Source organism: Peromyscus californicus, unplaced genomic scaffold (genome assembly GCF_007827085.1).
Source record: "Peromyscus californicus insignis strain IS unplaced genomic scaffold, ASM782708v3 Scaffold_9__1_contigs__length_137607984, whole genome shotgun sequence".
Taxonomy (NCBI): Eukaryota; Metazoa; Chordata; class Mammalia; order Rodentia; family Cricetidae; genus Peromyscus; species Peromyscus californicus.
This window is the reverse complement of record NW_026294617.1, coordinates 35,195,162-35,222,889: the sequence shown is the minus strand read 5'-3', so window position 1 is coordinate 35,222,889 and position 27,728 is coordinate 35,195,162. Positions and strand designations below refer to the sequence as shown.

Genomic DNA, 27,728 nt, shown 5'->3' with positions numbered 1-27,728 from the left:
GTACATTTGGGGTTCACTTTCATGACTAGAGGCCAGTGAGTAGAAAATGGACGCCATGTACCCCAGGGAAGAGTTCAACCTGTGATCTTCCTTCTCAGCTTCCCAAATGCTGGGATTACAGATGTGCACAACCACACTTTGCTTTGAATTTTAAAAAAATAAATATATGGTCGTCTTTGTAGAACTGGGTTAGGAAGCCAGTTACTTAAATTTCTATACTTATTTTTGAGCTAGGGATAGCACATGCTGAGCAGGCACTCTGTTACTAACTCTAACCCTGCGTGCATGCGCACAAACACACACCCACCCCTGTATCCCCAAATGAGTCATAAAGGACCCTCTGGTGTATATATTGAATTTTAGATCAACTAATATGTTAATGAAACAAACCCCAAACTGACTTTAAGAAAATACCAACTCTGTACTTATAAATCAGAGGTAAAGACAGAAAATTGTGATCCCTTTTTTAGACCAAGATTTTTAATTGGTCTCATCTCTCCAAGATTCAGCTTAATTGTATGAAACTGGAAGTTAAGAAAAATCTTAATTGTATTTTAGACGCTAGAATAATTAGATCTAATTGTAATTTTGAGAGCATTACATCTGTGGCCAAGCCTGACTATGGGAACCAGTCAGAGTGGCCCTCCTTCACTTGATGGTCACAGTGCTCTCAGTAGGCAGAAGGCATTTCCCACTCAGGCAAGAGATGACACCCTCAGATTTCCGCACACAGAGTTCATGGAATCCATCCTGTGGCTCCAGCCTCAGAAATGAGCAGACTATAGAACTGATCAGTCAGGGTTTAGGGGACCTGATTTCTGACAGCCACAGGCATAAAATGTAGTCTTTAATCGATTTGTACTCAGAAAACAAAAAGACTGATAAATTCAGTTCTCTGATCACCAGTGATTAGGCCATAAAGCCAAATTTCAAGTCATTATCACTAATAGTGGGGAATGACCTCTGAGGCATGAATGAACTGCCAACAAACAAAAATCAGTACAGGAAGCATAGATTTAAAATCTAGGGAAAGGGTGCCTGTAAAGTTCTATATGCTGTCTGCTCTGGGAGCCAAGGAAAAATGTGGCTGTACCTAAGCAGGCCAAGAACTGCCCCCACAACCCACACAGCCCATTGGGTTTCATCAGGTTAGTCCACCTACACTTTGCAAGAGGCCCCCAGAATCATAACATAACCACTTTTTAGAAAACATTGAACCCAAGTTTTCACTCTGAGAGGCTCTTTTATACCTCATCAGAGTCCCTGATGCCGCAGCCTTGGTGAGCCACCACAGTGAAGGGGAGTCTACCTCACCCAGGCCTCTTGGAGATGGACAGAAGTCCAGGGCTGTGTGTGAAAACCACAAGAGCAACAACAACAATAGATGTTTCAATTGGGTTGTCTTGAGATTTAAATGAGAGTAATGTTTGATTGCATCTTGAAGTAGACACAGTGGTGTTACGTGTTTTCTGTGAATGCCAATTAGTCAAATCTGGAGACAGATTGGCAAAACACATTAAAAGAAAAACACTTGTTCTCAACCACCAGATTTATTAAATATTTTTCTCCTCTAAGTAAGCTAAACCTTTTCTCCAGTCCAAAAACACAAGAGGTCCTCTGGCTGACCTGCTGTTCCATTGGGTAGAACACAGGACTGAAACTATGCAAGGGCCTGACAGCGATCTTCCGTGTCTCCTGCACAGAAAGCATTGCTGTCTCACAGGGAATCCCTGACTGTTTAACAGCTTCTAGTACCCTTGGTGAGAAGGAAAAGGAACGGGTGGAATTAGTTTCATAAATTTTAAACCTGGTATACCCAAAATGTTACTTTTTGGTCATGTAACCAATAAAAAATTATTTATGTGATGTTTAACATTTTTGAACTCATTTTGGAATCCAAAGAATATGTTATATTTCTAGCACAATATTACGTCTATTGACTGCTGTATCCAACAACACATGTATCTAGCTTTCATTTGGCTCAAATGCTTCATGAGAAGCTATCAGAGACAGAGTACTGGAGTCCTGTGGTCTAACAGCTTAAGGAGCATTCAGCTAATGGCCCAGGGAACTTTGCTTTCTTCAGTCTTACTCTAAGGACTTTATGAAGTAGAAAATGCATTTATAATGTGTGTCACTAAGAATCTGTTCATAAAATATAATACATATTAAAATAAGTGGCTGTCTTCTACCTTTCAGTCCTTTTAGACCTAAAGTCATTACATTCATTATCTTTCAATATATTTAGTATGACAATGATGATAATTGCATAAAAATGCTAATTAGCTATATACCTCATTACTTTAAATTAAGAATATTCTTTTAGTTAAACTCCCAGTGAAATCACTTGTCTGACTTGCTAGGCTCTAGAAAGACTGTTTCATTGATGGCTGCCAGACAAATGCTGAATAAACCCTCATTCCAAAGTGAGATTTCTTAAGATAATACATGGACACGTTGTGCTCAGATGTTTGTCCTTCCAGGACCTGAGACATCACCCTGAGTAATCACCCTGAGTAATCACTGACTATGACCAGTTTCCCTGGCTGACTCAGTGTGCCAGCTCAGCCCTTCTGTGCTCAGCTAATTCTTCAGCCATTTAATAACAATAATTCTTAGGACATTAAATAGGTAACATTCAAAATTTTAATATCTACATGTGCTTATAATTTAGAACGTTCTTTATAATTACAGATTATTTAGAAAACATTACCCAAGAAACTCCACTGTAATGTATCATTAAAAATACCTGTGTCGCCGGGCGGTGGTGGTGCACGCCTTTAATCCTAGCACTCGGGAGGCAGAGCCAGGCGGATCTCTGTGAGTTCGAGGCCAGCTGGTCCACAAAGTGAGTTCCAGGAAAGGCGCAAAACTACACAGAGAAACCCTGTCTGGAAAAACCAAAAAATAAATAAATAAATAAAAAATAACCTGTGTCTAGTAAAAATAGCATCAGTACTTTCACCAGCATCATCCTTTAGCCAACCCAAATAAAACCTTTCATTGTGGTTATTTTGGATGCTGACACTTAAGGGCAGTGCATATTCACTTAGAGGAAAACAAGTGATATCTAATCAGAAATCAGAAGTGTGGCACACAGAAGGCACACAGGTTAATTCATAGAAAATGCTGATTGATTCTAGACTTACTTTTGGATTCTTTCAAAAGAAATAGGAGAAAATTATATCTCAAGACTCAAAGTAGAAATAGTCATCCCTTCCACGCATGGAAGTGTGGCCTTGAACTTGCACAGATGCTGGAGGGAGGCACACACCTGCTGGGGAGACAAATTGGCCAGCCCAGACAGACAGCAGGACCTAGCACAGGGAGGTCTCAGCATCAACCTGTTTCCTTTCCCTCTCTGTAAGGTTCCACAGCACTTCAGTTCTGCATCTGAAAGGGACTTCCGCACAGTGGGGGCTCCCTTCCAGATCCCAGATTAGGCACAAACCACATCCAAACACTTGTTTTTACAGAGAGATCCTTTATTAAACTGGGAAGAAAAGTTAAAGTGACTGCTTTCTGACTTAGGCAGAAAAACAGTAGCAGGTGTCATTGTTAAGAGAAGAAGAAGGGGAGGTCTGGGTTAGAACGGGCTAGGATGCGGTGGGAAAGGAGACGACAGAGGATGAGGGGGAAGGGGACAAGGGAAAGGGGCAGGGATATTTTGTCCTGGAGGGACAAAGGACAGCCTCTGGAGAGATACGAGACAGATGTGGCACATGGGCAAATGGCGGTTTATAAAGGTAAAGGGGAGACCTCATGTTAGGACAAAGTGTTTAATTTCAATTGGGCATGTTCATTAAGTGAACCAAAAGGGGCTTCTAATTGCTGGACTTTGGTAGTCAGTCCCAGGAGAAAGAAGTGGCCAAATAAGGAAATAGACCTTGGTGTCTAGCTTTAGAAATGGAATCTAACAGTTTTTAACAAGGCAGAGGGAATGGTGGAGAAGGGCAAGGCCTGCCAGAGCCACATGCTCCAGTGGGCTGGTGTCCCTTCATCTTTCCTTTGCTGTGATTACACATGGTTGGGGTTCAGTTTGGGTTTTTAAATGGAATGAAGAAAACAAAAAAGATGAATGTTGTTTCTAACATGGAATTGACTGGTCTGTAGAGGTTACAAGGCAGGGAAGGTGGCCATTGCCTTTGGAGGAATCTAGTGAACTAGCAGTCTGGGTGCACCAAGCTGGTTGTTGTTTTATACTTTCGTGTAGGTAAGATACACCGAGCTTTTTTTGTTATTTCACTTATCTTATCTAATCCTGTAATTACCCTAAAGATGATTGTCAGTGTCAGCTTACGCTAGTGAAGTAACAGAGGCAGGTCCAGGACAGTATGTAAAGGAACTTGCCCAAGACAGGTAAATAGTTCAAACTTTAAAATTAGTAAGTCATGTTTTGCTCAATTTATCACCACTATTTTTCACTTTTAACAGTCCAATTTTGATTAGTTTACTGAGCATATATACACATTTACCATCTGACTTTTAGTAGTAAATTAAAAGTCTACAAGGCAAGTTTAATCAGTGAGAGACACCTCAGATAGTTTTTATTCCTAATTATGGTGACATCCATTCGTCTCTTATATAACTTAAAATTTTAACAGAGTAGACTTCTAGGCTGTATATTTGATTTCCAGGTAAAATAATTGATTTTTTTTGGTACCCCAATAGTAGATTTCTCCACAGATGCAGTAAGCAAGATCAAGCCAAATTAAAATGACCAGGTTTATTTGGGCCAAATGTTCTCCTCTGACTCTCCAGTGCCCCGCCTCCACCCCAGAGATGAGGCATGGGGAGGGAGGAGGAGAAATCACGTGGCAGGTATAGAGACCGGACTCAAATACCCTGCAGGCAAGGTCTTAAGCTTTGGGGGAAGAGCCTGGACTTTTGACGTCTTTCTGAGGGAGCAGGGTTTGGAGAGGGAGGAATGAGGCCAAGGCAGAGTTTCCAGCTGAACAATAATAGAGTCCCCTGTTTTTTGCTATATCATTCATGATCTTATCTCTTCCATCTCACTTTTCTGTCATTCAAAAATGCCGGGCGGTGGTGGCGCACGCCTTTAATCCCAGCACTCGGGAGGCAGAGGCCGGCGGATCTCTGTGAGTTCGAGGCCAGCCTGGGCTACCAAGTGAGTTCCAGGAAAGGCACAAAGCTACACAGAGAAACCCTGTCTCGAAAAAACCAAAAAAAAAAAAAAAAAAAGAAAGATAATATATTACGAACTTAGAAAATTGATGACATCTATTCACACTAAAATTTCAGAAGATTTGAAAAAGGTAAATATTTCTGGATGTTGCCAGATGATCACCCTCTAAGATTAGTGGCAAGGAAAGGAAGGTAAAGGGACATGGGAAATGTCTAACACATTAAGAAACAAACAAATTTGTGTAGTAAAGAAAAGACACAAATAATTAGAAAAATGCCCTGCAGAATTCTTTTTTTTTTTTTTTTTTTTTTTTTTTTTTTTTTTTTTTTTTTTTTTTTTTTTTCCGAGACAGGGTTTCTCTGTGTAGCTTTGCGCCTTTCCTGGAACTCACTTGGTAGTCCAGGCTGGCCTCGAACTCACAGAGATCCGCCTGGCTCTGCCTCCCGAGTGCTGGGATTAAAGGCGTGCGCCACCACCGCCCGGCTCCTGCAGAATTCTTAACATCATCAAAGTTGGGAATGATTTTTGTTATTGATCCTCCCCATCATAAGCTTAAGAAAAAAGGGTTAAGTATGGCAAAAGAAATATACATTTGATTTTGCTCTACTTACAGGTAACTAGGGAATCCTTAGTGAAAATGAGTATTATTTACTCTTTTTTGGAGACAAATTTAGTGATGTCAAAAGCAATGCCTCCCGTTCAACCTAAAAACTGCAGAGCAGGCATTAAAATGGGATAAATGCCCGGGTGTTGTGATGGCATTATCCCAGGGCTCCTGTTATGGGAGATGTCCTGATTGATAGACATAGTGCTCAGGATGCTAGCCAAAGGCAGCAGTCCCAGAATACTGAAAGTGTCAGGTCTCAATTGCATTCACTTTAGTTCATTCCTTATTCAACAAATTAAGTAGTGAAGAATTCTATGCACTAGGAGTTAAGCTAAGGAGGAGCTGAAACAGGGAGTGAGATAGACAGGGATGCTTTCATAGTGGGGAATGCAGTCATAGCTGTATGAACAATGTTCAGAGTCTAAGGAGATGTCAGCTGCTCAGAACATACAGGGAGAATCCAGTGAATCCAGAATAGTCCTCGGGGTCAGTGTTAGTGAGGAAAAAGGATGTTTGCATCTGGCAAAGGAAAAAGGACAGAAGCTAAAGCAGCAGCTAAGACCCCAGCACAGCAGAAGGGAATGTGAGAACTAAGACAGTGCATAGTTGAGACTTCCTGCAGAGCTCTTGGAGCTATCAAGGTAACTGAATAGGAATTGCATTTCTAAAGAGCTCCAGACCATTGTGTAGACCCTGTGTTTGGGTGGCCCTTCTTAGCTACTCCAAGATGGACATCACCAAACTAATTCCCCACTCAGAGTGAGTGGCTTGTCTTCTTGCAGTTAGTATGTATAGGCTGAACTACTAGAAAAAAAAGAAAATCTCCCTTATAAATGCCGTGGGAATCATTTGTAGAGAGATCATAGGGTATATCATCGTTTTGCAGATAAAAAGACATGCCCATGAGACCAGAAGTCATGCCAGACTGTGGAGCAATGGGCCGCAATGGCACAATCAGCCCAGACCCATGTCTCCTGACACCTTGGTGTGGGCTTTTTACCCAGGGCTCTGTATTTCTTCTGCCTATGGAGGGCCTCAGAGACTAGTGTCTTTGGGTTCTTTCATTTTGTCTTGTTTCTACAAAGAAATGACTGTAGCTATCTGTGTTTCATATGATCCAATGACTGATTCTTTTCTTTGCTCAGGAGCCATTCACAACCTTCTTCCTCAATGCAAATGATGGGAAATTTGACCATCCAGACCGAACCTTCTCATCCATTGCAAGGTCGTGGAGAACTAGTCAGAGAGATACCTCTGATGTCAAGGTATATAGTTCATTTATCATTTATAGTCATGGAAATCTAAAACTTGTTGAAATTTTTATTTTTAAGTATAAATGGATATATATGACGTTTTATGTTATGGCTTTACTCCATTATATTAATATTGTATACTACATCTAATCTTAAAGAAAGTCTGTTGTTGTATGACCCATGTAGTTTAACGAGGGCCATCTGCCTGACTGATATATTGGGAATACCCATTGGAACCTAATGGGGCGGTCACCAGTGTGTGCATAACTTAAAGAAATGATCTCCCTTTCCTTGAACCCATAGGAAATGTTTCAGCAGTGAAGGGTAGGGCTCCCTGAGACCCTCCTCCATCCTGACTGCTGATGGGCCCATTCATGTGCAGATATGGCGTGGTCATTGGTTGTTTCAGAGAGTTCATGACTCTAATTACTGTGTATTGACTAGAAGGTGGGAGTTTGCAGTCTTTCTTCCTTCCTCCTGGCTCTTACCATCTTTCTATGTCCTCTTCCAGTGTTCCCCAGCCTTAGAGGGGATGGTATAAATGTCTTATTCAGGGCTGAGCACTCAGCCCTCACTTGTTCTCAGCACCTTTCACATCCATCAGTCAGTGTGCCTTCCAGCAGCTTATTGCAAAGAGAGGTTTCTCTGATTAAAGCTGGAGTGGTAATTGTCTTTAGGTGTGAACATGCATTTAGAAGGTGGGTTGACACACACTTAGTTAAACAACAAAGTTAAGCTCCTCACTAGCTCCTGTGACACCTTCAATGTGGGCTTTTGAGAAAGTTTGCAATACCAGGTATGGATTCCTTCTTGTGGAGAAGGCCTTAAGCGCCAGCAGTGTAGTAAGTAGCTTGATCACTTGACAGTTGTGCCACCACTGCCCAGATGAGCAGGACCTTTGATGGATGAGGTTAGCATTGTGACGTGTAGGGTTCACAGCCAGATTTCTCCCCCAGCAGCTTATATGGCACCTTCCAGCACTTTGAAAGCTAGCTAGAGGAGGCTCCCAGCTCAGCTCCAGCTTGATTTCTCTGTAGCATATGATCAAGGTGTGTGGTGCCTTAAGCAATATCATCTAGTTCTGGTATACAACTAAGAGGAATGGCAAAAGCATTGTTTAGGGGATTCTGGGGTCTCCCTAACCAACGACAAGTAAGGAGGTGCTCCATACCTGGCACTGGAGTTTTTTGTTAATAACAAGTAGCTTCAATTAAGAACCATTAAAAGCCGGGCGGTGGTGGCGCACGCCTTTAATCCCAGCACTTGGGAGGCAGAGGCAGGCGGATCTTTGTGAGTTCGAGGCCAGCCTGGTCTACAGAGCGAGATCCAGGAAAGGCGCAAAGCTACACAGGGAAACCCTGTCTCGAAAAACAAAAAACAAAACAAAACAAAAGAACCATTAAAAAGTATCTCAGGATTTTTTTTTTGTTTTGATCAATTAAGGTGTTTTCATTTTTTAAAAAAACCTCTATCTAACCCAAATGGATAATCAGGAGATGGAAAGAACGATCCAGTAACTTACCTTTCCTGCTGTTCACTCAATATTTGGCCCATTGCATAAAACACGGTGGGAATTGGATCTGACCTTAATGTGTCATAGTGTTATAGCTGGCTCGGCTTTGGGGTTGTGTAGCCTGGGGCAATTAATAAAACATTAATGACAAGACTCATTTAAAATGCAGGCTTTTCTATCCAGCCTTAGCCTTTTACTTGACTGCCTGGGGATACTATGCAACAATACATATTAGATTAAACCAGCACACACAATACCCAGAAAGAGAGCAGAGCAATTTTGCAGTTGGTACAACTTAACTAGTGGTAAATACAAAGATGTGTTAATTGTCTACTTGTGCCTCTTTTTTTTTTTTTTTTTTTAAGAAAAAGGAAAGGACTACATGGCCATGATTGATGCATCAGGAAAATGTGCTCCTTTCTCTCTCTTTCTGATAGTAAGATCACATGATCAAATTATTACATAGATAGTTTCTTATTTTAAACCTTTTTTCTTTATCAGTGCAAAACTGTTAGGTAACACTGAATTTAGGGCTTAGTCCTACAGAAGGGAGCCAGTTAAACTCAGCTGTTTGATTTGCATACCTATGTCCACCCGAAATACTTACACCAAGTAGTACAGTGTCTGCAAAGTGAGAATTTTGTGAGGGAATGGAAGCTGTGTGTTCATTTCCTTTTCAAAGCAAATCACACAAGGTTGAAGCAGAATGTAGCACATCCATGTTTTATTTGTTGCTATTAAAGTTGATGAGAGTCAGTCTTAATTTATGCATATAACATTCACATTTCGAAAAAGCCGGGGTTTAACCTGCAGCTCTGCTTACTTAAATATGGTGACCGCACTTGCCTAACAGTCTTGACTTCTCTAAGGAATTAAACTAAAATATCCATAAGCAATCATTCCAGCTGACTGTGGCCAGGGATCAGGAAGGAGCCTACTCTTATTAATGCACCTGGGGAACAAAAAGAAAACTGGGAGCTGGAAGGCACTTCGTGGGCAGCAGTATCTCAACCTCATGTTACAGAATCACCTAGTGGACAATTTGCATGGAAGTTAAATATTCTTTTATACAATTGACTATTTCCATCTTAAGTCAGAGCTGTAGCCTTAATTTATCAAACTATTTCAAGTAGAAACATCCTCACTGTTACCTAGCATCATAACAACAAAGAATTGGCGTTTTTCTAAGCTCAGAGGTCCACTCTCACATGCCCACACACGTGGGGTCGGTTATTTCTTATTTATTTATGTAATCACACTTCTCAACTTAACTTTCCTTTTCTTCCTGAAAACTCGGTCAGTGCTTCAACCACCAGAGACCTCAGCAAGCTGCATTTCCGTCACTAAATCCCACTACAGCCTTCCTCTTGTTACCAATTAGGGAACTTTCACATTTTGTTGCTAATTGTGGTACTTGACTACCTGGAGTCAGGCCTCAAAGAAGCCATCAATGTGACTGTCCCTAACCTGGAAATTTTCTTGGTTTTCCTCCCCAAGCAGTGGTACTGAACACCTCCCACCCCTCACCCCCCTCCCGCCAGTACCTCCACCACACACTCAGTTGGCTAATAAGGAATGTGTTTCTCCACCTTGACATTATGCCGACTACATTGTCAGCTCTCCCTGACCAGCACCCTTGGCCCTTGCATACTGTGTGATTATATCCTGGGATCTCTTTCTTCAGCAAGACTGCGTGTTCACACACACAGAAATGGACTTCTGTGTCCTGGAATGGGGCTCTGTGTACCTTGCATGTATTTGCAAAGGGTGATTCCTAATAATGGGACCAGTGGCTCAGTGCCATCTGCGTGTTTACTTTTTAAACATATAATCAAACCATCATCCCCAGTGATGCAGTTCCCTCCCTAAAGCCATGTTAGGCTGCTCTTTCCCCATCCCCAAGTCACCCTGAAGAAGTAATGTGGTTGCTGCTGCTCTGGAAAGTTCATCAGGGAGTGGACAATACTGTCTCTGAATTCCATCTGCCCTTCCTTAGCCATGCACAGCACTTTTCTGTACTTATTGACCATAATATGACATGTTCAGGCAGATCTCCAAGTTCCAGACCAGCCTGGTCTACAAAGTGAGTTCCAGGACAGCCAGTGCTACATAGAGAAACCCTGTTTTGAAGGAGGGAGGTAGGGAAGGAAGGAAGGGGGAAGGAAAAAAGGAAATTGCAGATAATATGGTTTCCATCAGGTTTCTATTCCATGTGTGTGCACACCTGTGAGTGTGTGTTTTTGTGTGGGGGGGGCAATCACATATGTTCATGTATGTTCTGATGCTTTCTGTTACAGCATCAGAATATGGGTCTTATGACAAAATGTTAGAATATATGAGGTCTTTAAAAATAATTAATGGTGAGTTGATATTTTTAAGTTCATGGTTCAATACATCTATTAAAGTATTTTTCATTTTAAAATAATGACTGATTTAGCAGGGAAGAGTGAGTTACTGAGAATAATAATCCCACTAACTTCTGGAGCATGAATTTTTATTTCTGGTCTCTACTGTGTAATATAGTAGTTGATGTGTTTTCAAGGAAACGGGTTTTTGTTTCCAGAGAGAAACTATCTCTGCACTATCTACTGAGGTAGACAACCTTGCAAGGGAGCTAAGAATGCAGTGGATGGTTTCATTCTGTCTCTCTCCATTAATGTCAGCTTCTTCCTGTGCTAATGAACACAAGATGAGTAGAAAGGGGAGCTGCCCAAGTGACCTCTGAGAAGAGGCCCCAAGAGTGGAGTCAAATCAGTTAGTTTTGGCTCTAGGGTTTTGTATTTTGATTTTAAATTTCTTTCCTTCAGCCATGCCCTGCGAGCAGAGCTATTCCACTTAGAGATATCCTTACACTAATTTTCCTTAATACCATCCCAAGTTGTTATGTTACTTTCTGAATAGCTATGTAGATGTTAGAAAAGGTGGCTGTGACACAGTGTCATTAAGGTGACATAGTGTAAATTAATGCAGTTAATGGAGGTGCTCACACTGCCTCAGTGACCCATTATGAGCTCTCGTGGAATTAACAGATGCCCAGGCATCAATCTTTTGGGAAAAGGATAGAAAAGCGCTGGCAGCTTTAAAACCTCACAGTGAATTATATTAGGAAAGTGAAAACGTCTGGGTTAGATTTGATTTCACCAGGAAGCCATAAAGTGGTGCGGCTCTCAGCAAAATATATTAAACTGAAATGTCAGATTTGATGCAATAGGTACACAATTATGATAGTGTTAATAGTGGTCTTCTATCATCCTAAGACATACTTTCCAGTTCAATTTCTTAGCAGCTTGAACTTGTCATAAGCTTATAAATTAGAAATTGTGTTTGAGGATATTTTCCTATTTTTGACAGAACGCATATACTACTGTTAACTGTACCGTAGGGTTTTAGTATAGCTGTTAAAATAAACTAGAAATCACATTTGCAGATACAAAATGCCTGTTACAATATCCACTTTGCCATTTCTTTAATAATATTCCGTGTCTTTCTCTACTGTTTTTCATTTAGCGATATTTAAACTCCTTGGATTTTTCTTTAAAGAGAAGCTGTTTAACAGTGTGTGGGGGTGGGGTGGGGTGCAGTAACCCAAACAGCAGTTGCCTTGGCCAGTCTTGTCTAGCATGCCTACATGGAGGCAGAGAAGACTGGGTTCCTTTTGAGAAACACTTCACAGTTTACAAACATGCTTTTGGTTGGTTTGCTAAGTGCTCGAAGCAGCTCATTTTGACAGGAGACCAAAACCAGCAGGGTCCTCTTGGTGCTGTCTGTCTGGGGCTTTCCTGTGCACCGTGACTCTCTCATTCTCTAGGGCCTTGCCTCTGCCCTCTGGGTCTTTTCTTTTTCATGCATTGCATCTCCTTGAAGTTGAATGCTTTTCTGCCTGCCTCCTTGTAGGAAGTTAGGCCAAGGTCCCTTTGCCTGTTGGACTAGCAGCTATAAAAACACACAGCTACTCTGTATGTTTAGTCATAGCTCAGAATTAGAAAAAATCTCACTTAAATCTTTTGAGACAGGTTATTGTGACCTAGAACACTGTCTTCAGTGCCCAAAAGATCCCTAGACTTCACAGTAGCTGTACAGATGTGCGCACACCACCTTAAGCATACTTCACATAACTCCTAGGAGGGCTTTCTGCATCCCTGGCTTGAGCCTCACCCTGTGGCTACATTCTGTTCGTTACTCTGAAACTGACCCTCACGTTAAGCCTGCCTCTCATTTTGACCATCTTTTGCTATCTTAAGTTAGACCTTGTATATCTCAACACCCTGTCCCAAACCTGAAAATAAGTTTCTTCCTTATTTCTCATGATATCTTACACCCCTGGTCATTTTAAGCATTCTACCTAAAAGTTCCTTGGACACAAGCTCCTTAGGTACTTTGAAGGATGCAGCCTTGTTAAACATCCCTCCTCTGCATCACTCAGGGACCTTATCTCCTACTTCCTCAGTAATCTCTAGGACAGCCCCACTGTAACACTTCACCACCACCACCCCGCCCCAACCCTGTCTGCTTCTTAGTCCCAAAGCCATTGCCTCACATTTTAAGCATTTACTAGTACAATACTTCTCCTTTAATTCTAAGTTCTGTTTCTGTAATTTCTCTGTAGCAGACCACCCCAAAACTTACAATTCAAAACTGTTCCTTGGCAGTATGCAATCAGAATTCAGGCTCAACCTGAATAGCTGGGCTCCATGCAGTAGGATACCTGGACAGCTTGGCTGGGCAAATTCCTCACCTCTCTTTGCATCTGTGTTCATATCTACAAAACGTGATGGTGAGACGTCCATCCTGTGAAGTGCCTGTCAACACTAAGAAAACACATGTAGAGTACTTAGAATCATGGCAGGACTCAGTAAGACCTGGAAATGCCGTCTTCAGCTTTAAGACTGAGTGGCCTTAAGCTTTAAGCATCATTTCACTGATTCCTGGTCTGGCACAAGAGATAAAGATGTCATTGCACAAAACCAACTAGACCTCAAAGGTAATACTCTCTTAGTCTTTGTACTACTATTAAAATAAATCTTTTAAATAATATCAGTATAAATATACTGAGATGCTACCAATATCCTACATTTACATACCAACTTTCAATAAAATTGGCTAATTGAAACAAAATTTTAGAGCAGTGAAACAGACATAAAACTTCAAACTTTATCTGCTGCATTAGATGCTTCTCCTAGACCTCTGTGGCTTTGCTCTCCCCTCCTTCTCCATCAAAAACACCAAACTTCCCCCAGTTTCTTGTTCAGACTAGTCCATTACAATTGCTCTGGTGTTTTAAGGTTCCTGTGGCCTTGCCAATAAGTCGCTCAAAGCAGCTGGTAATCGTTTAAAAAAAAAGAAAAAGAAAAAGAAATTTCTTGATACCTACTTTAAACCATATCTGTCTAGTAACTGTTGGACTGTTGGAAGTGTGAGTGATTCCTTTGAACTTCAAACTCTCATAGCTCATCCCACCAGTGTAGGTAACTGTCTGGTTTACAAGCCAGATGAGGAAGAGAAGGGAAGGTCCTTGCCCCAGGACTGTTCTCCAGACCCTGGTAACATTGCTTTACAGACTTGCACCCATCCCAGCCCTCTGGACTGTTGGACTGCAGCCCCTTGCCTGTCTACATCACTCTGTTACTGGGGAGGGCCAGCTTGTGGCACTGTCCTTTCCACTGTGCCTAGATAAAAGCCCTACCAGGACTGACAGTGAGCATGCTTGTTCACCGTACAGATTTCCTTTCAGCCCCTTCTCTACACTAAGTCTTTCTTTGAAATTGTGTCTCACATATATGGATGTAACTGGAGTTCTCTTTTCTCAGCATCTCATTGTGGCCTTGCTCACCGCACCTCATGCTCTGCACCTTGCTGTGGACCTCCTCTTGTCCCTCCTGCTGCTGCTCATAGGCACACTGCATCTTCTCCTTCCCTTCCAAGTCTCCCTTTGGCTTTGTCACCCAGAGCTCTCTGTATTTGATCATGGCCATTGCTCTTCCACTTGACAAACAACCCAGCTTTCACCAAACATTCTCCATTATCTGGTGCCCACCCCTTCTCCTTTCTGGTTCTCCTGTTTGGTCTGTCCCCACTATCCCCTACCGTCCACCCATGCCCATGTTTTCCCCATGCCCATGTTTTCCCCTCTTTAATAAAACTCTCTGATGGTCTTCCCACCCCTTCCCCTGATGGTCGCTTTAGCCTTGATCATGTCCCATCCCCACTGAACTGTTTCTGGACCCACCCAAAGTTCCCTGCTCTCTTTATCTGCCCTTCCTTCTCTGGTGTGAGGGTCTTGCATTATAGCCACTGTTTATACCTCAGCCCTTAGACCTCACTTTGAGTTACTGGATGGTTAGGCCATGGCTTTTTTACCAAGAACTCATCATACTGTGTGGAACTCAAAACCTTTGCTCCACAAAAAAGTAAATGTCTGAGAAGTATATAATGGATTTTAGAAAGAGTTCTATTTGAATGGTTTAATATAAGAAAACTGATTCTTCTTACATTATATTAAAACTGATCAATGTACTATATAATTATTAATTAATATAATATGTAGTTATATTAAAACTATTCTTAATAAACTTAGCTCCATTTATCTAGACAATTCATTTATATAAACCTCATTATGTTCCCGCAATGCCATAGAGAATGAATTTAGTTATTGCTTCCTTGTCATCTGCAAAATCCTAAGACTCAGTGTCAATCAGTTTCACACAGAGCCTTGCTAAGGTAGACACCACCCAGAAGAGATACAATCAGCTTTAATGTAAGATGTCACAAAAGAAAAGCATATAAAAAGTATATATGTTTTTAGAAAACTGAGGCCCATTTATTTGAAGACTTCTTGTCTGGTGGTTTACATTTCCCCTGTGCATCCCTGGGAGTGACCACAGGAAGATTCAAATTTCAGGTAGTATTCTGTTAGCATGGATCCTAGGACATGAATTAATGTTGTGCTTTTTACAATATAGTATAACCCTCATCTTGGAATTTAAGAGGATATATATAGTACGATTCAAAACCATTGTAGTTTGTTTTTCAGCTTCTCTAGTTACTTACAAAAAAGTTAAAAAATAAGGTCTTAAAATAATTTTTTCTATTCAGATTTATTCTAATGAGGCATAAACCTCACACTGACACTCAGGTTCATCTTGAGTCCAGATATTTATGCCACACAGAGATAGTAAAATAAGTCATCTTTATGTATATATAAGCCAGCTTATCCACAGCCTATATTTAAACTTGATTATAATATAAGTATTAGTCCTGTTGTATTCAGTGGTGGGTGTAAAACAACTTGGTTGGAGCTGGGGTATCTCTCTGATGAATACTAGCCTGACAGGTGCCAAGACTGTAACATCAGCACTGGATACAAAAATTATTTTGTAATTAAAAAGTAAAATGATGAATGTCTATAAATACCATGAATTATAATTGCCACTATAATAAAAATCAAAAGTAGCAAATATTGTGATTTTTTTTAACAAATCCTGGCAGTGACATTTTAGTTTGGATAGTTTGTTAATATACGTAAAAGGTCCCTAAGCAGCATAGACCTGTTGATACAGCTTCATACATTTGTCTATTGGCATTGGAAACTGCTGTTACTTTGCGTACCCATTTATCACTGTTTTTGTTTGTTTTACTGAGGATTGAATGTAAGGCCTCCAGCATTCTAAACAAGGGCTCTCTACTACTGAGCCACACACTCCCTTGACTCTGTGTGCCTGTTTCTCAGAATTCACAGTAAAGAAAGGATGATAAAGTAAATTGTGTAAAAGAAATGTTTCATCTTCTTGGATCCCTAATTGTTTTCAAATGGAGACTAGAAGGGCTGAAATTAGGTCAAGGATTTGTTTCCTTTTATAATTGGTAAAAGTTAATCAGTTTTGTCAACTGATTTTACCAACTGGCTACTAAGCTGCATCTCTTTTCTGCACAGGAACTAATTCCAGAGTTCTACTACCTACCAGAGATGTTTGTCAACAGTAATGGGTACCAGCTGGGTGTCAGGGAGGGCGAAGTGGTGGTGAACGATGTGGACCTTCCCCCCTGGGCCAAGAAGCCTGAAGACTTTGTGCGGATCAACAGGATGGTAAGAAAACTGGTTTCTTACTAAGACAGGAGTCAAGAAGTTCACATCTTCTGTGGTCTTGTTTTTACCTGTTGCCAAGTGTCCTTATCATCTATAATGGTTAAAACCTAAGAAGCAGTGACAGAATCCTGCTGTAGTCTTCTGATGGCATCCTTCGTTGTAAAGCAGACTTCTCATGAGGAGGATTGATGGGGAGGTATTTCAGCTCTGTTTGTTCCCTCAGGAGGAGGCAGACAAGTGTCTGCTGACTAATATCACACATTCTGAATGGCTTAAAATAAATGTCCATTCCTTGTTTTTGTCTATTGTAACCAATGCATCTTCATACGTTTCTCACTCATAAAAGTATTCAAGGAGAAAGCTACATCTCATGAAACACATCTCATGCTGTAATGCACCTGGCCTGGAAGAAAGCACCCATCTACCAGCATTTCTAAAATACACATGGCAGAGGTCTGGGTGTTCAAATACATCTGTAAATGTCTGCCTGTAGGGATTTTATAATTTTAATGTATTTTACCACAGTCAAGGAGATTTGCATCTTGGTGTGGTTATGGTACATGGGAAATGAACCATGCTGTCAGGTACTGGTCATGTTAAGAATTGTTAAGACAGTGGAGACAGTGGCCCCCAAAAGCACATCGCTAGCCCTGTTTGGAGTACTCTCAAGTCTGGTTACCTGTCTCATAAATCTGCTTTCCTCTTTTGGGCAGTTGATCTGAGTCAGAATCCACATAATTTCCACACAGCACAATAGGAGTCATGTAGCCCTTTGGGAAAGAGTATTATTGATATGAAATTGGCATACTGAATAATTCACACACTGAGCGCTTTAACCTCAGTGGGTTTGGCCTGCTCAGAGCTGGGCAGCCCTCACCACAATCAGTTTGGAGATACTGTGTCACGCCATAAAGAACCCCTGACCTGTTGGTATTTCATCCTATTTTCTCAACGTCCCATCCCACCCAGCCATGCCCAGGCCATGCTAACCTTCTTACTGCCCCCACTGTGTTTCTAATCTTCTGCCTTCTGGCCTCTCTGCCTGTTGTAGACATTTGATATGTGTCGTCCTAAGGCACAGCTTTGTATGTCCTTCCCATACTGTGCTTTGTATCTATCGCACTCTCAGTAACAACTTTTATTTTACAGCTATATTTTCTGTCTTTAAGAAATATTCAGCAAAAAAGAAAAAGAAAGAAAGAAATATTCAGCTTTTGATATACTTCATTTTTAGGAATTGTTGCTGATACAATAGTCATATACTTAGAAGCACCATATTAGGGCTGGGCAAGGTGACACATGAGGCTTTTTAATTATTTATTTATTTTGCATCCCAAAGACCGCAGTGTTCCCTCCCTCCTCTCCTAATCCCTTCCACACCTTCTCTCCCTGCCCCCATCTACTCCTCCATTTCTCTTCAGAAAAGAGCAGGCCTCCCATGGATATCAACAAAACATGGCATATCAAGTTGCAGTAAGACTAAGCAGCTCCCCTTGTATTAAGGTTGAGCAAGGCAATCTAGTATGAGGAATAGGTTCCCACAAGCCAGCAAAAAAGTCAAAGACAGCCCCTGTTCCTGCTGTTAGGAGTCTCATGAGAAGACCAAGCTACACAACTATTACTGGAGGCCACTGCTTCTGATTTCCTACTGGCACCATGTCATTCTCAGTGCCACACGTTTCATGAGGTGGGAAGGTACTTTAGAAAGGGGGTTTGTATTCTTAGTTAAAGGGTGAAACAAAAAAAAGGAGTGAAATGCTGAGAAGACAGGTTAATGAGAGGGAGAGTTCTCTGGCAGGAAGACAAAGGACTTAACTTTAAAGATGGGAAAATGGCCTCTAGTGTGTTGTCCACCCTATTGGCCTGATATGTCTCTTCAGGGGTGCTCATTGTCTGTAGTAGGTTGTGAAAAGCGTGGAGACAACTAGCTTTAGCATTTTGAGAGCAGTCATCTATCCAATATTGCTTTTTCATTGCAATGATTTGGTCAAACTTCATAAAAATGAAAGAAGTCACTAGAAAGAAGGTTGATGTATGGTCGGGTATCACAATAAGCCTTTATCTTACATTATCTTGCAACAAGTCCCAGACAGAAACAGCAGTGAACTCCTCAGTTATAGTAAAGTAGGTATTACAGAAAATAGGCAGAGCCTGTGCAGAATGCTCTTCAGATACAGGAGCACAGGCAGCCAGTGGTACTCAGTGTGAGACGCTGTCTGTCCTGTGAGAACCAAAGTGATAGCAACAGGTGGAAGGGCCACTCTTATGGGAGTGTCTGCACTGACGCTTCCAAAGCTAGAGCAGAAAGCAGTGGACTGGCTGACCAGTCAAGGCTCCAGGGCAATTGAGCTACAGAAGAAACTGGTCCTCACTGTCTTGTCTCTTCCTATTGTCCTCTCTGCCCACAGCTCATCCTGGTCAGTTCACTGGTGTGTTTGAATATGGAGATAATTGTGAAACTGGACTTACAGAAAACGTGCCTTGTAACAAATAGTGCTGGAGAAGTGGGTACTAGAAATGTTAAGATTGTTGTACGCAAAGCAACCAGGGACCTATATAGATTATTAGCCCAGATGGATTATAGACCAGAATACAAAGCCCACAACTGTAAAGTGTCTAGAAGACATGTAAGAAGCAATCTTTGTGGATGTAGGTTAAGCAAAGATGCCCACATATGATACAAAAGTACAGTCCAGAATGGAAACACTGACAGCCAGGGCATCACTAATGCTTCTTTGTTTTGAGTAGTGTTAAGAAAATTAAGAATAGCTCAGCCTGGGAAAGGCTTTAAAACAAACATAGGACTCAGCAGATGAAAGACTGTACACACCAGACAACCTGAGTTTGCTCTTCAGGTCCCACAAGATGAAAGGAGACAACCAACCCCCACAGGTTGTCTCTGTCTATCCCCACACTTGGCATAGCATATGCACATGTGTGCACACACATCATATATGTAAATAAATAAGTGTTAAAGCAATCTACTGAAAGACTGGGGCCTGAAATTTAAAGCAGATAGTCAAAAAATAAAAATAATAAAATAATTAAAAATTCTTTTTTTAAAGATTTATTTATTTATTATGTATACAGTGTTCTGCCTGCATGTATGTCTACAGGCCAGAAGAGGGCACCAGATTTCATTACAGATGGTTGTGAGCCACCATGTGGTTGCTAGGGATTGAACTCAGGACCTCTCGAAGAGCAGTCACTGCTCTTAACTCTGAGCCATCTCTCCAGCCCCTAAAAATTATTTCTTAAATAGTGAGGACAAAATATTCTCCTGTCCCTTCCAAAAACAAAACAAAACAACAAAAACAAAAAATAAACAAACAAACAAAACAAAAAAAACCCTACATGGACAGCATTTTCCTCCTGAGCAATGTAGCCTGCTGGATATTTATGCCTTTAAAAGTATCACATCACTCCAGAACCTCTCTTACTCACATCTACACAGGACTGCTTTCTTTGCATTTGGCTTTTTAACACAATTCTTGAGAGCCATCTTGCTTATATCCTCACTGTGCTGTGTTGTGTGTGTGTGTATGTGTGTGTGTGTGTGTGTGTGTGTGTGTGTGTGTTTACATTAACATCATATTACAAGTAATGTCAGTCAATATTATTAATTCATGCAGCAGTAAATGAACGCTGGAGTTATTTCCAGATCTTGCCTGTATCAAGTAAGGCTGCTATGAACATTGACATAACATCACTTTTCTATCATACACGTTTCCAGAAAAGGATGGGCTTTTATTTCTTTAGAGTACATATCTAGAAATGAGCTTGCTTACATAGTAGATTATATTTATTATTTTGGCAAACTATCAAAGTGTCTTCTATAGTGACTGTGTCATCTTCAGTGTGAGATCTACACTGATCTCCTTTACCCACTTATATCTCCTGGTTTTGTTTTTAATTATAGCCTACTGGACATGAAATGACAGACTTTTACAATTTACAATTTTAACTTATCGTTCTCCAATAAATGATATTGAATATCTCTTTATGTGTTTATTAGATGCTACTTTTTTATATATTTTAATAAGACAGTGAATAGTGACTTATAAATACAACTTTGGTATTCTTTATTGGAGTATCTTATATGTTCCCCAAATTAGTACTCTTATTTAAAATATGCCTAATAAATAGAAAGGTGGGTCCTGCTTTTGAAGGCAAATTCTCAAGGTATGCAATATCCTGCCTAAGGATTTGGGGTGTAGTGAAAGCTAATAATTATCTGGACAAGAAACCACCAGGTCATTTCTATTTGTAGAAACTAATCAAGCAAGGTAATGCATTCTTAATTGAATCTGCAGAAAAATGTGCAGTGAGTCATTTAGTGTGTTAGATGGCAATGCATTCAACCCAGTGAACTTGCCATGCAAGAACATTTCTAGATTTTCTGTAAATGGGATTATTTGAGAGATTGTTATAGTTATTTTCCTAAGCTGTATTGCCACTTGGATCGCTTCTTTACCTCCCCATGAGAATAGTCTTTAAACCTTCTCCCACAAATGGAAGTCAGTAAGCTTTATAGATTGATAAAAAAAAACCAACCCAAATTAGTATAATGCTGTGTCTGCCATAACGCATGCTCCACCCACCTAGTGTCAGTGACATAACCCTTCTTCCTTTTACATCTGTGGCTGTTTGTGGGCATGGAGCCTTCAACAGCCTGACTGTGGTACTGGCTTTTTTCACTTGGAATCCCGAAGATCTAATTCAGGCAAACATTTCACCAACAGAGACATCTCCTGCCTAGGTTTCCCCTTCAATTATAAACCAATTTTTTTCTTATCTTACTAATGAGTCTATGAAGACTTGGAAAGTAATCTTTTGCTGTGTGCTGGATATTTTGAAATCTTCCGTTGCCCCAGGAGACGTGTCAGAATAAGTAGAAGATTTGCATAAAGATCTAGCATACAGTGGATGGCTTCAGAAATCTTCCATCTGGGACTCCCTTAAGCAACCCTGGGAGGCTTACCGAAAGAGCTCTCTTATACATCAGCTGGGTCATAGGTCTGTGGCAGCCATTTTTGCTTCTGGGTTAGTACTGCTTCTGGAAATTCCTGAGCTATAAAGGGACATGTCACCAAGTGTGGCTGTATCCACAACTGCCACTCTCAGGGTCACTTTCCTGCATTTCACTGTCTTGAAGTCTACTTCCACAGCACAGATCCTCTGTTCTGGCCAGGTTCCTCACCTGCTGATACGGGGTGATCACACTGATCTGTAGAAACATAGCAAACCATGAATTAGTACTGAATATCACGAGCTTGCTACATATTTCTCAGTTTTGCCAAAGGTACATTTATTTGGTGTGTGCTTCTATAATATAGAAAACCTATATACCAATTAAGTGAGATGTAGAAGCATTTGCGTCTTCCCTAAATTCTGTGATGACAACTATCACCCATTCAGTGTTTTGTTAAAGTTTCTGTGTACTTATTGGGTAGTTCCTTTAGGTTTTAGTTACTCTGAAATAGGTTTGGAGGGGAGTATAATGTGCTCTGCTGTATTTTAATATAGACTAGGATTATCTCCAGTTATTCACAAGAGTTCTTTGTTACTGAGCCTAATGTACAAAATGAGAATGTCATATATCCCAGAGAAATGACATTCGCTGTGGTAAAAGTCCTTCATCTCTTTGTGTGGATTAGTATTCTGTATCCGTGAACATTCCCTCCTCCTCCTTTCAAGCTGTCATTAAGAAATTCAAGGCAAAGAAGAGAAAAATAATTGTATGGAAGGGAAAGCATCACTGATTTTTAAATGTGGGCTTTGCCGTAGCTTGTGGCAGTTGAACAGGTGTCTGATATGTGGGCAGCAGCCTATGCTTGTCTGCAGATCATTTTCTAGCTTTGAAAACCAAAGCTTTAGTATTAGTGGGTGGTGACTGTACAAACTCATAGAGCTCATACCTGTCTATAATATTCTTCGACCAAAGCCTTCCCCTAGTACTTTGGCTTGTCCGGATGCAGTCTTAATTTGTTGTTGCACTTAGTGTTGTTGCTCTTGTTGTGACACTAACACATATTGCTGCTTGTATGTTGTGAATGCAGTGACCAAGAAGTGAATGTTGTGACAAAAATTGTTTCACTGAGGAGTTGTATAACTTGAATTTGGTCTCATTAGAAAAAACCTGAAACGTAATGTCATAAATTTTGGTAGACATCTCAGTAAATTCTACATGCTTTGTTTGTACAGCAAGCAAGCACTGGCTTAATTTATCTACACAGAGCTAAGCTGATCACAGCCAACTTCCTTATGAAGCATTGATAAAGCCTTGTGTTTAGTTCTAACACGGTTAGCATCTGACCTTTTGACAAAGGACAGAAATAGAAAGTCTTTCTGATAGTATTACCCTAATGCTGGCTACATCAATCATAATCTACCCATTTATAATTTGTTTTAGCGAAAAGGCCTTCCATGAACGTGAAGTAGTAATGCAGTCTAGCCCTCAGCTCTGCTGAGTCAAATGCACAGCACAGGCCTCATGCACCCAGGCAAGGCGCTGAGGCCTGTGCTTCTGCTCATATTGTTTCATGTCCTTTGCAAATTGTCCCTATTTTGAAGAAAAGTTCTAGTAGGTAACAGTCTGAATTTGAAATATTTTACTAACACATGAAGCAACAGCTTCCTTCACAAATAGCTAGTGAGCACTCCAGACAGGTCTTCTAATTTATAGTACATCACTGACCAGGCAAGATTCCCTGCAGTCATTGAGCTTCTTTTCAATCAAGACAGACCAACTTCCTTATGAAGGAAGGGAGGAAGGGAGGGATGGAGGGAGGGAGAGAGGGACAGAGGGAGGGAGGGAAAGAAATAGCTTGGTGTGTGAGGTGGCCAGTTCTAAGTTAAAGAGAAGCAGGAGGGAAGGAGATGACTTTGGGAAGAGGTTGGTGGGTCCATTTGAAGGTGAGCTTGAGCAGAGGCCTGAGGTGAAGGAGTGAGCCATCGGACTCCCTAGAGACAGACCTCTGCAGGCAGAGGGACATCTGGGCAAAGTGCAGTGACAGGCATGCTTGGCCAGGCCAGTGGGCCAAGGTGCAGTGAACAGTGGTGCACAGCAAAAGAGAACTGAGCAGCAATAGGACTTACCACATCGGGCTTGAAGGCTCCGTACGCACTTCATGCAGTGGAGTGAAGTTGGTGCGGTTTTGAGCTAGGGTTACTTGCTCAAACCTACTGCAGCAGTGAGAGTGCTGGGATGCCAGAGTAGAACTGGAATCCTATCAGGAAGGTTTCCACAGGTGATGGGGACGTGGAGGGGAGGGGAAAGTAGTGAGACGCTGCTGTGAATCCATTCTCTGTATACTCTAATGGTGGACCCCATAGTCCCCTCCGTGACTTCTCCTAGTGACATTTCTCTCAGTTTCTTCATTTTACAGAAGCAGATAAATGGTCAGGAGGACTACATTGCACATTGGTTGCTCACACATAGCAGAGACTTTGAATATTTCAGTTTGTTTTGCTAGGATGAGGGGAAGGACGTTAGTACTTATCATGGCATGGAGGGCAGGAATTCTAAACTGCAGGACAGGCTGAAGTCAGCATTCTTACCCCAGTAGACTCTGATCTCTTGAGAACATAGAAAGCTGCTTATCCTTGTGCCCTCCAAAAATAGTGTCTGGCATGGGTAGATGGGCAGTAGTTAGGGACAGGTACTTCCTTGTTCTTTTGCATTTTGGTGGAATGTGCTTGGGAAATCAGAAGTTCTTGTCTCTTTTGTCACCTGTCTCTAGGGTCTAGGACACTGTCTGTCTCCAAGGCATACTCTCTAATTGAGGATATGCACTATACTTTTGAAACAACCAAACAATGCTAGTTGGTAATAATCCCATATTTTTGTAGTGCACTTTCCAATTTGTATGTAAATTGATTTCACAAGTAACTGTGCGTGCTGCTGCTGCCACTGTGTTATGACAAGAGGGTGTTTGTGAAGAGCACGCAGGCCCCCTTTTCTCACAGAAGAAAAGACAAGGGAGAAAATAAACACCTGACAAAGAATGGTTCGACTCAGAAATGTACAAGATGAAGTGGCTCTCAGGCCAGTGAGAAGGGGACAGTAAGACTTGGCTCTGTGCCCTGTGCCCCCATGGACCACCTCGTCCCAGAGCCTTGATCTCTATCAGAGTACCCTGAAAATTTCCAGAGGCAGAGATGGGACAGAGTGGCTGGGGCATGCAGGGTTGTGCTGGCTGAATTATGCATGGAGGAGCCTGGTGGGGTTAGGCTGTAAGAGAAGGAAGGCACAGGGCATGGTGGCTTTTGAAGTCTGCTCCATTAACAGGCTACCATGCACTGGCGTTGGAGAAAGAGGCCACATGTATTGTAGTGGCCATTTGGATGACAGTGAGGCCCAGGAAATCATCTTGGGTCATGGTACATCCAGCCATCAGTCAAGTAATTTAGGATTATTTATGGAATAATTTAACACACATTCCCCACCACAGTCATTTAAAACAACTTTGTTGAGCTGGGTATATCAACCCAGCAGTCAGGTTACTGAGACAGGAGGATCACTGAGAGTTCAAGGCCAGCCTGGGACCCATGGTGAGTTTAAAGCTGTCCTGGGCCACATAGCATGACCATATGTGTGTGTGTGTGTGTGTGTGTGTGTGTGTGTGTGTGTGTGTGTCCAATTATGTTTATTTAAAGCATTATATATAATATAAAACATGCACATATAGATGTCCAATTATGTTTATTTAAAACAATAATTGAGTAATTAAAGTCATAATGACTAAAATTTTAATGCAATCATGGGATGAAAAAACTAGCTTAGACATTACAGAAACTTGAATGTTTTTCTGATTATCTGCTTGAATACACGCATCACTATTCAGAGAGTGTTTTATTACCGAAAGCAGATCTTTGATAGAATAAAAGGATGGGAATATTTTTACTTAGTATAGCAGAGGTAGAAATTGCATTCCAGTATATAAAGAATTCACACAGTTAATTTCCTTTTTTCTTTTTCCCGAGTTTTAGAGAGGCTTTAATCCCAAGTGCATTAGTGAAAGACTTCTATCTAATACCCATGGGCAAAGATGGGGATGAGATTTAGGTAGGTGCTATCCATCTGAAAGATACCACTCGACTTCATGTGTCTCTTCACTTCCTTCCTCCGACATCCCCAGGATAGAGTTATGGATTGGAAATTGGGTTATCTAGGCTTAAAGCAATTGCTTCTGCCTTGAGATGTGCAAGGAGATGTTCAAGAAGCTATTAGGGCCATTACAACACTAATAGCTTAGTAATCGAGTATTTTTTCATATTTTCCAGTGTAGGCACTGTACTAAAATCTTATTTCAAAGTGCAGAGTGGGTCTGTGCATGCAAACCCAGTTCTGAAAAAACCAAATAAGCACAACCATGTGTTGAGTAGCAGGTAAGGACCATTTAAAGTGCAGTGAGCAGCCCTGGGATGGACTTCTGCTCTGGGTGAGGTGGCAGTTAATAGTCAGTTCCTGGATATGCATTTGACTTTGAGCTAGATTTAGCTTTCAAGTGTTCTAAACTTGGGTTTTCTTTTCCTCTTTCAGAGTGATGAGCAAGGTAGTTATAATAAGATTTGTCATCTTCACTCCGACCTCTTTTAATTTTATGAACGAAAAGGCAAAGCTATCCAGAACATCTCACTGCCACTGTCAGTTGATTCATTGTGCTGCCTCTATTGTGGAGGCTAGACTAGAGCAAATAACAATAGATGTCAGAAAGATTTGGAGTTAATTAAATATTATTATGAAAACTATGAACTAACTACTAAGGTTCAGAGCTGAGAGGAAATGGATTAATACCAAGCAAGACATTAAAATGCAGAAATCGATGCCCAGAAGCCTCAGAGAAATTTAATGAAATGACCCTGAACCCTCATAAAAATCCAAGACTTCTGCTTTTTAGGTGAATTCTACCAAATTTTCAAGAGATAATGAACTCAGCTCTTATACAAAATGCCCCCAGAAACCATGGAAAGGCATTTTAGGAGGGTAATGGGATTGTGATTCCAACAGTAATAAAGGGGAAATTAGAAAAAGAGCAAGTGCCAACTTGATATACATGGAAAGATGGCTAAGATGCTAAGAGAACTTGCTGCTCTTACAGAGGACCGAGATTCAGGTCCCAGCACCCACATGATGCTGCACACAACCACCTGTAACTCCAGTTCCAGGAAATGGGATATGGTCTTCTGGCATCAGAGGGCACTTACACAAACAGGGAGTCATCCAGTTAAGCTCCTCATGTACACACACACTTAAAAAGTTAAAAATACAGTACTGAGGAAGCAGAAGCAGGCAGATCTCTGAGTTCATGGCCAGCCTGATCTATAGAGTGAGTTCCAGGACAGCCAGGGCTGCGCAGAGAAAACTGCTCAAAAATAAACAAATAAACAAACAAATAAAAATAAAGTGAGCAGAGGATATGAATAGGGAAATTTTAGGAGACCCTAAAGACCAATAAACATGTCTTTAAAATATCTAACTTGTTAGTACTCAGAGGACTACAAATTAAAACACTTAGTTACCATTTTGTATCTATCATAGTAGCCAGAATTAGAAACCTAGGTAACATCAAAGGGGAAGTGGCATACAGAGGCACCAGGGACAACTAGAATTGAGGACAAGACAGCCATTCTGAAAAGCAGCAAGCAGTGGCTTGGGAGGAGGACGTTGATCCCGGGAGTGGGAGGTGAGGCACTAGTCCTATTCCAGAAGAAATTTCATAGACGTCCAAGAGCCGTGGGGGGAATGGGCACAGCCTGTGTCCCAGGGGATGTCTGTGCAGCATGTGGAGCAGTGGATTAGCCGCACACAGGCTGCCAGAAGCGGATCTCAGAACAAGTACAAGGGACAAAATGAGATCCTAGGCCATGGCTATAGAGCAAACACACACACAAGAGGACGCTTCATCAGAATGGAAGGAATCAGTAAATACTTCCCAGGTGTTACCTGTGGGGGAAGAGAAAGGGAAAGAAGAGTACTGAGAGGAATAAACACATTAAAAACTCAAAGTACTGGAAGCCATTATTCTCTCTGTCCCTCATTGTGGCTTTATCCTAACAGAATAATAGAACATTTGTCAGTCTTTCAGTGATAACTCTAAGATTTATTTCACATGGTTGCTGTC

At 41.2% G+C, this 27,728-nt stretch overlaps 1 protein-coding gene across 6 annotated transcripts in view; it reads left to right on the top strand.

The window, feature by feature from the left end:
* The window catches only part of Nbea (neurobeachin), a 558,359-nt gene that overhangs the window by 487,911 nt on the left and 42,720 nt on the right, over nucleotides 1-27,728 (top strand). For all 6 annotated transcript variants that reach the window (XM_052730144.1, XM_052730145.1, XM_052730143.1 and 3 more), the window contains 2 exons: nucleotides 6,899-7,018; nucleotides 16,450-16,602. In XM_052730144.1, coding sequence (XP_052586104.1) covers nucleotides 6,899-7,018; nucleotides 16,450-16,602 — 273 coding nt within the window. The remainder of the gene's footprint in view (nucleotides 1-6,898; nucleotides 7,019-16,449; nucleotides 16,603-27,728) is intronic.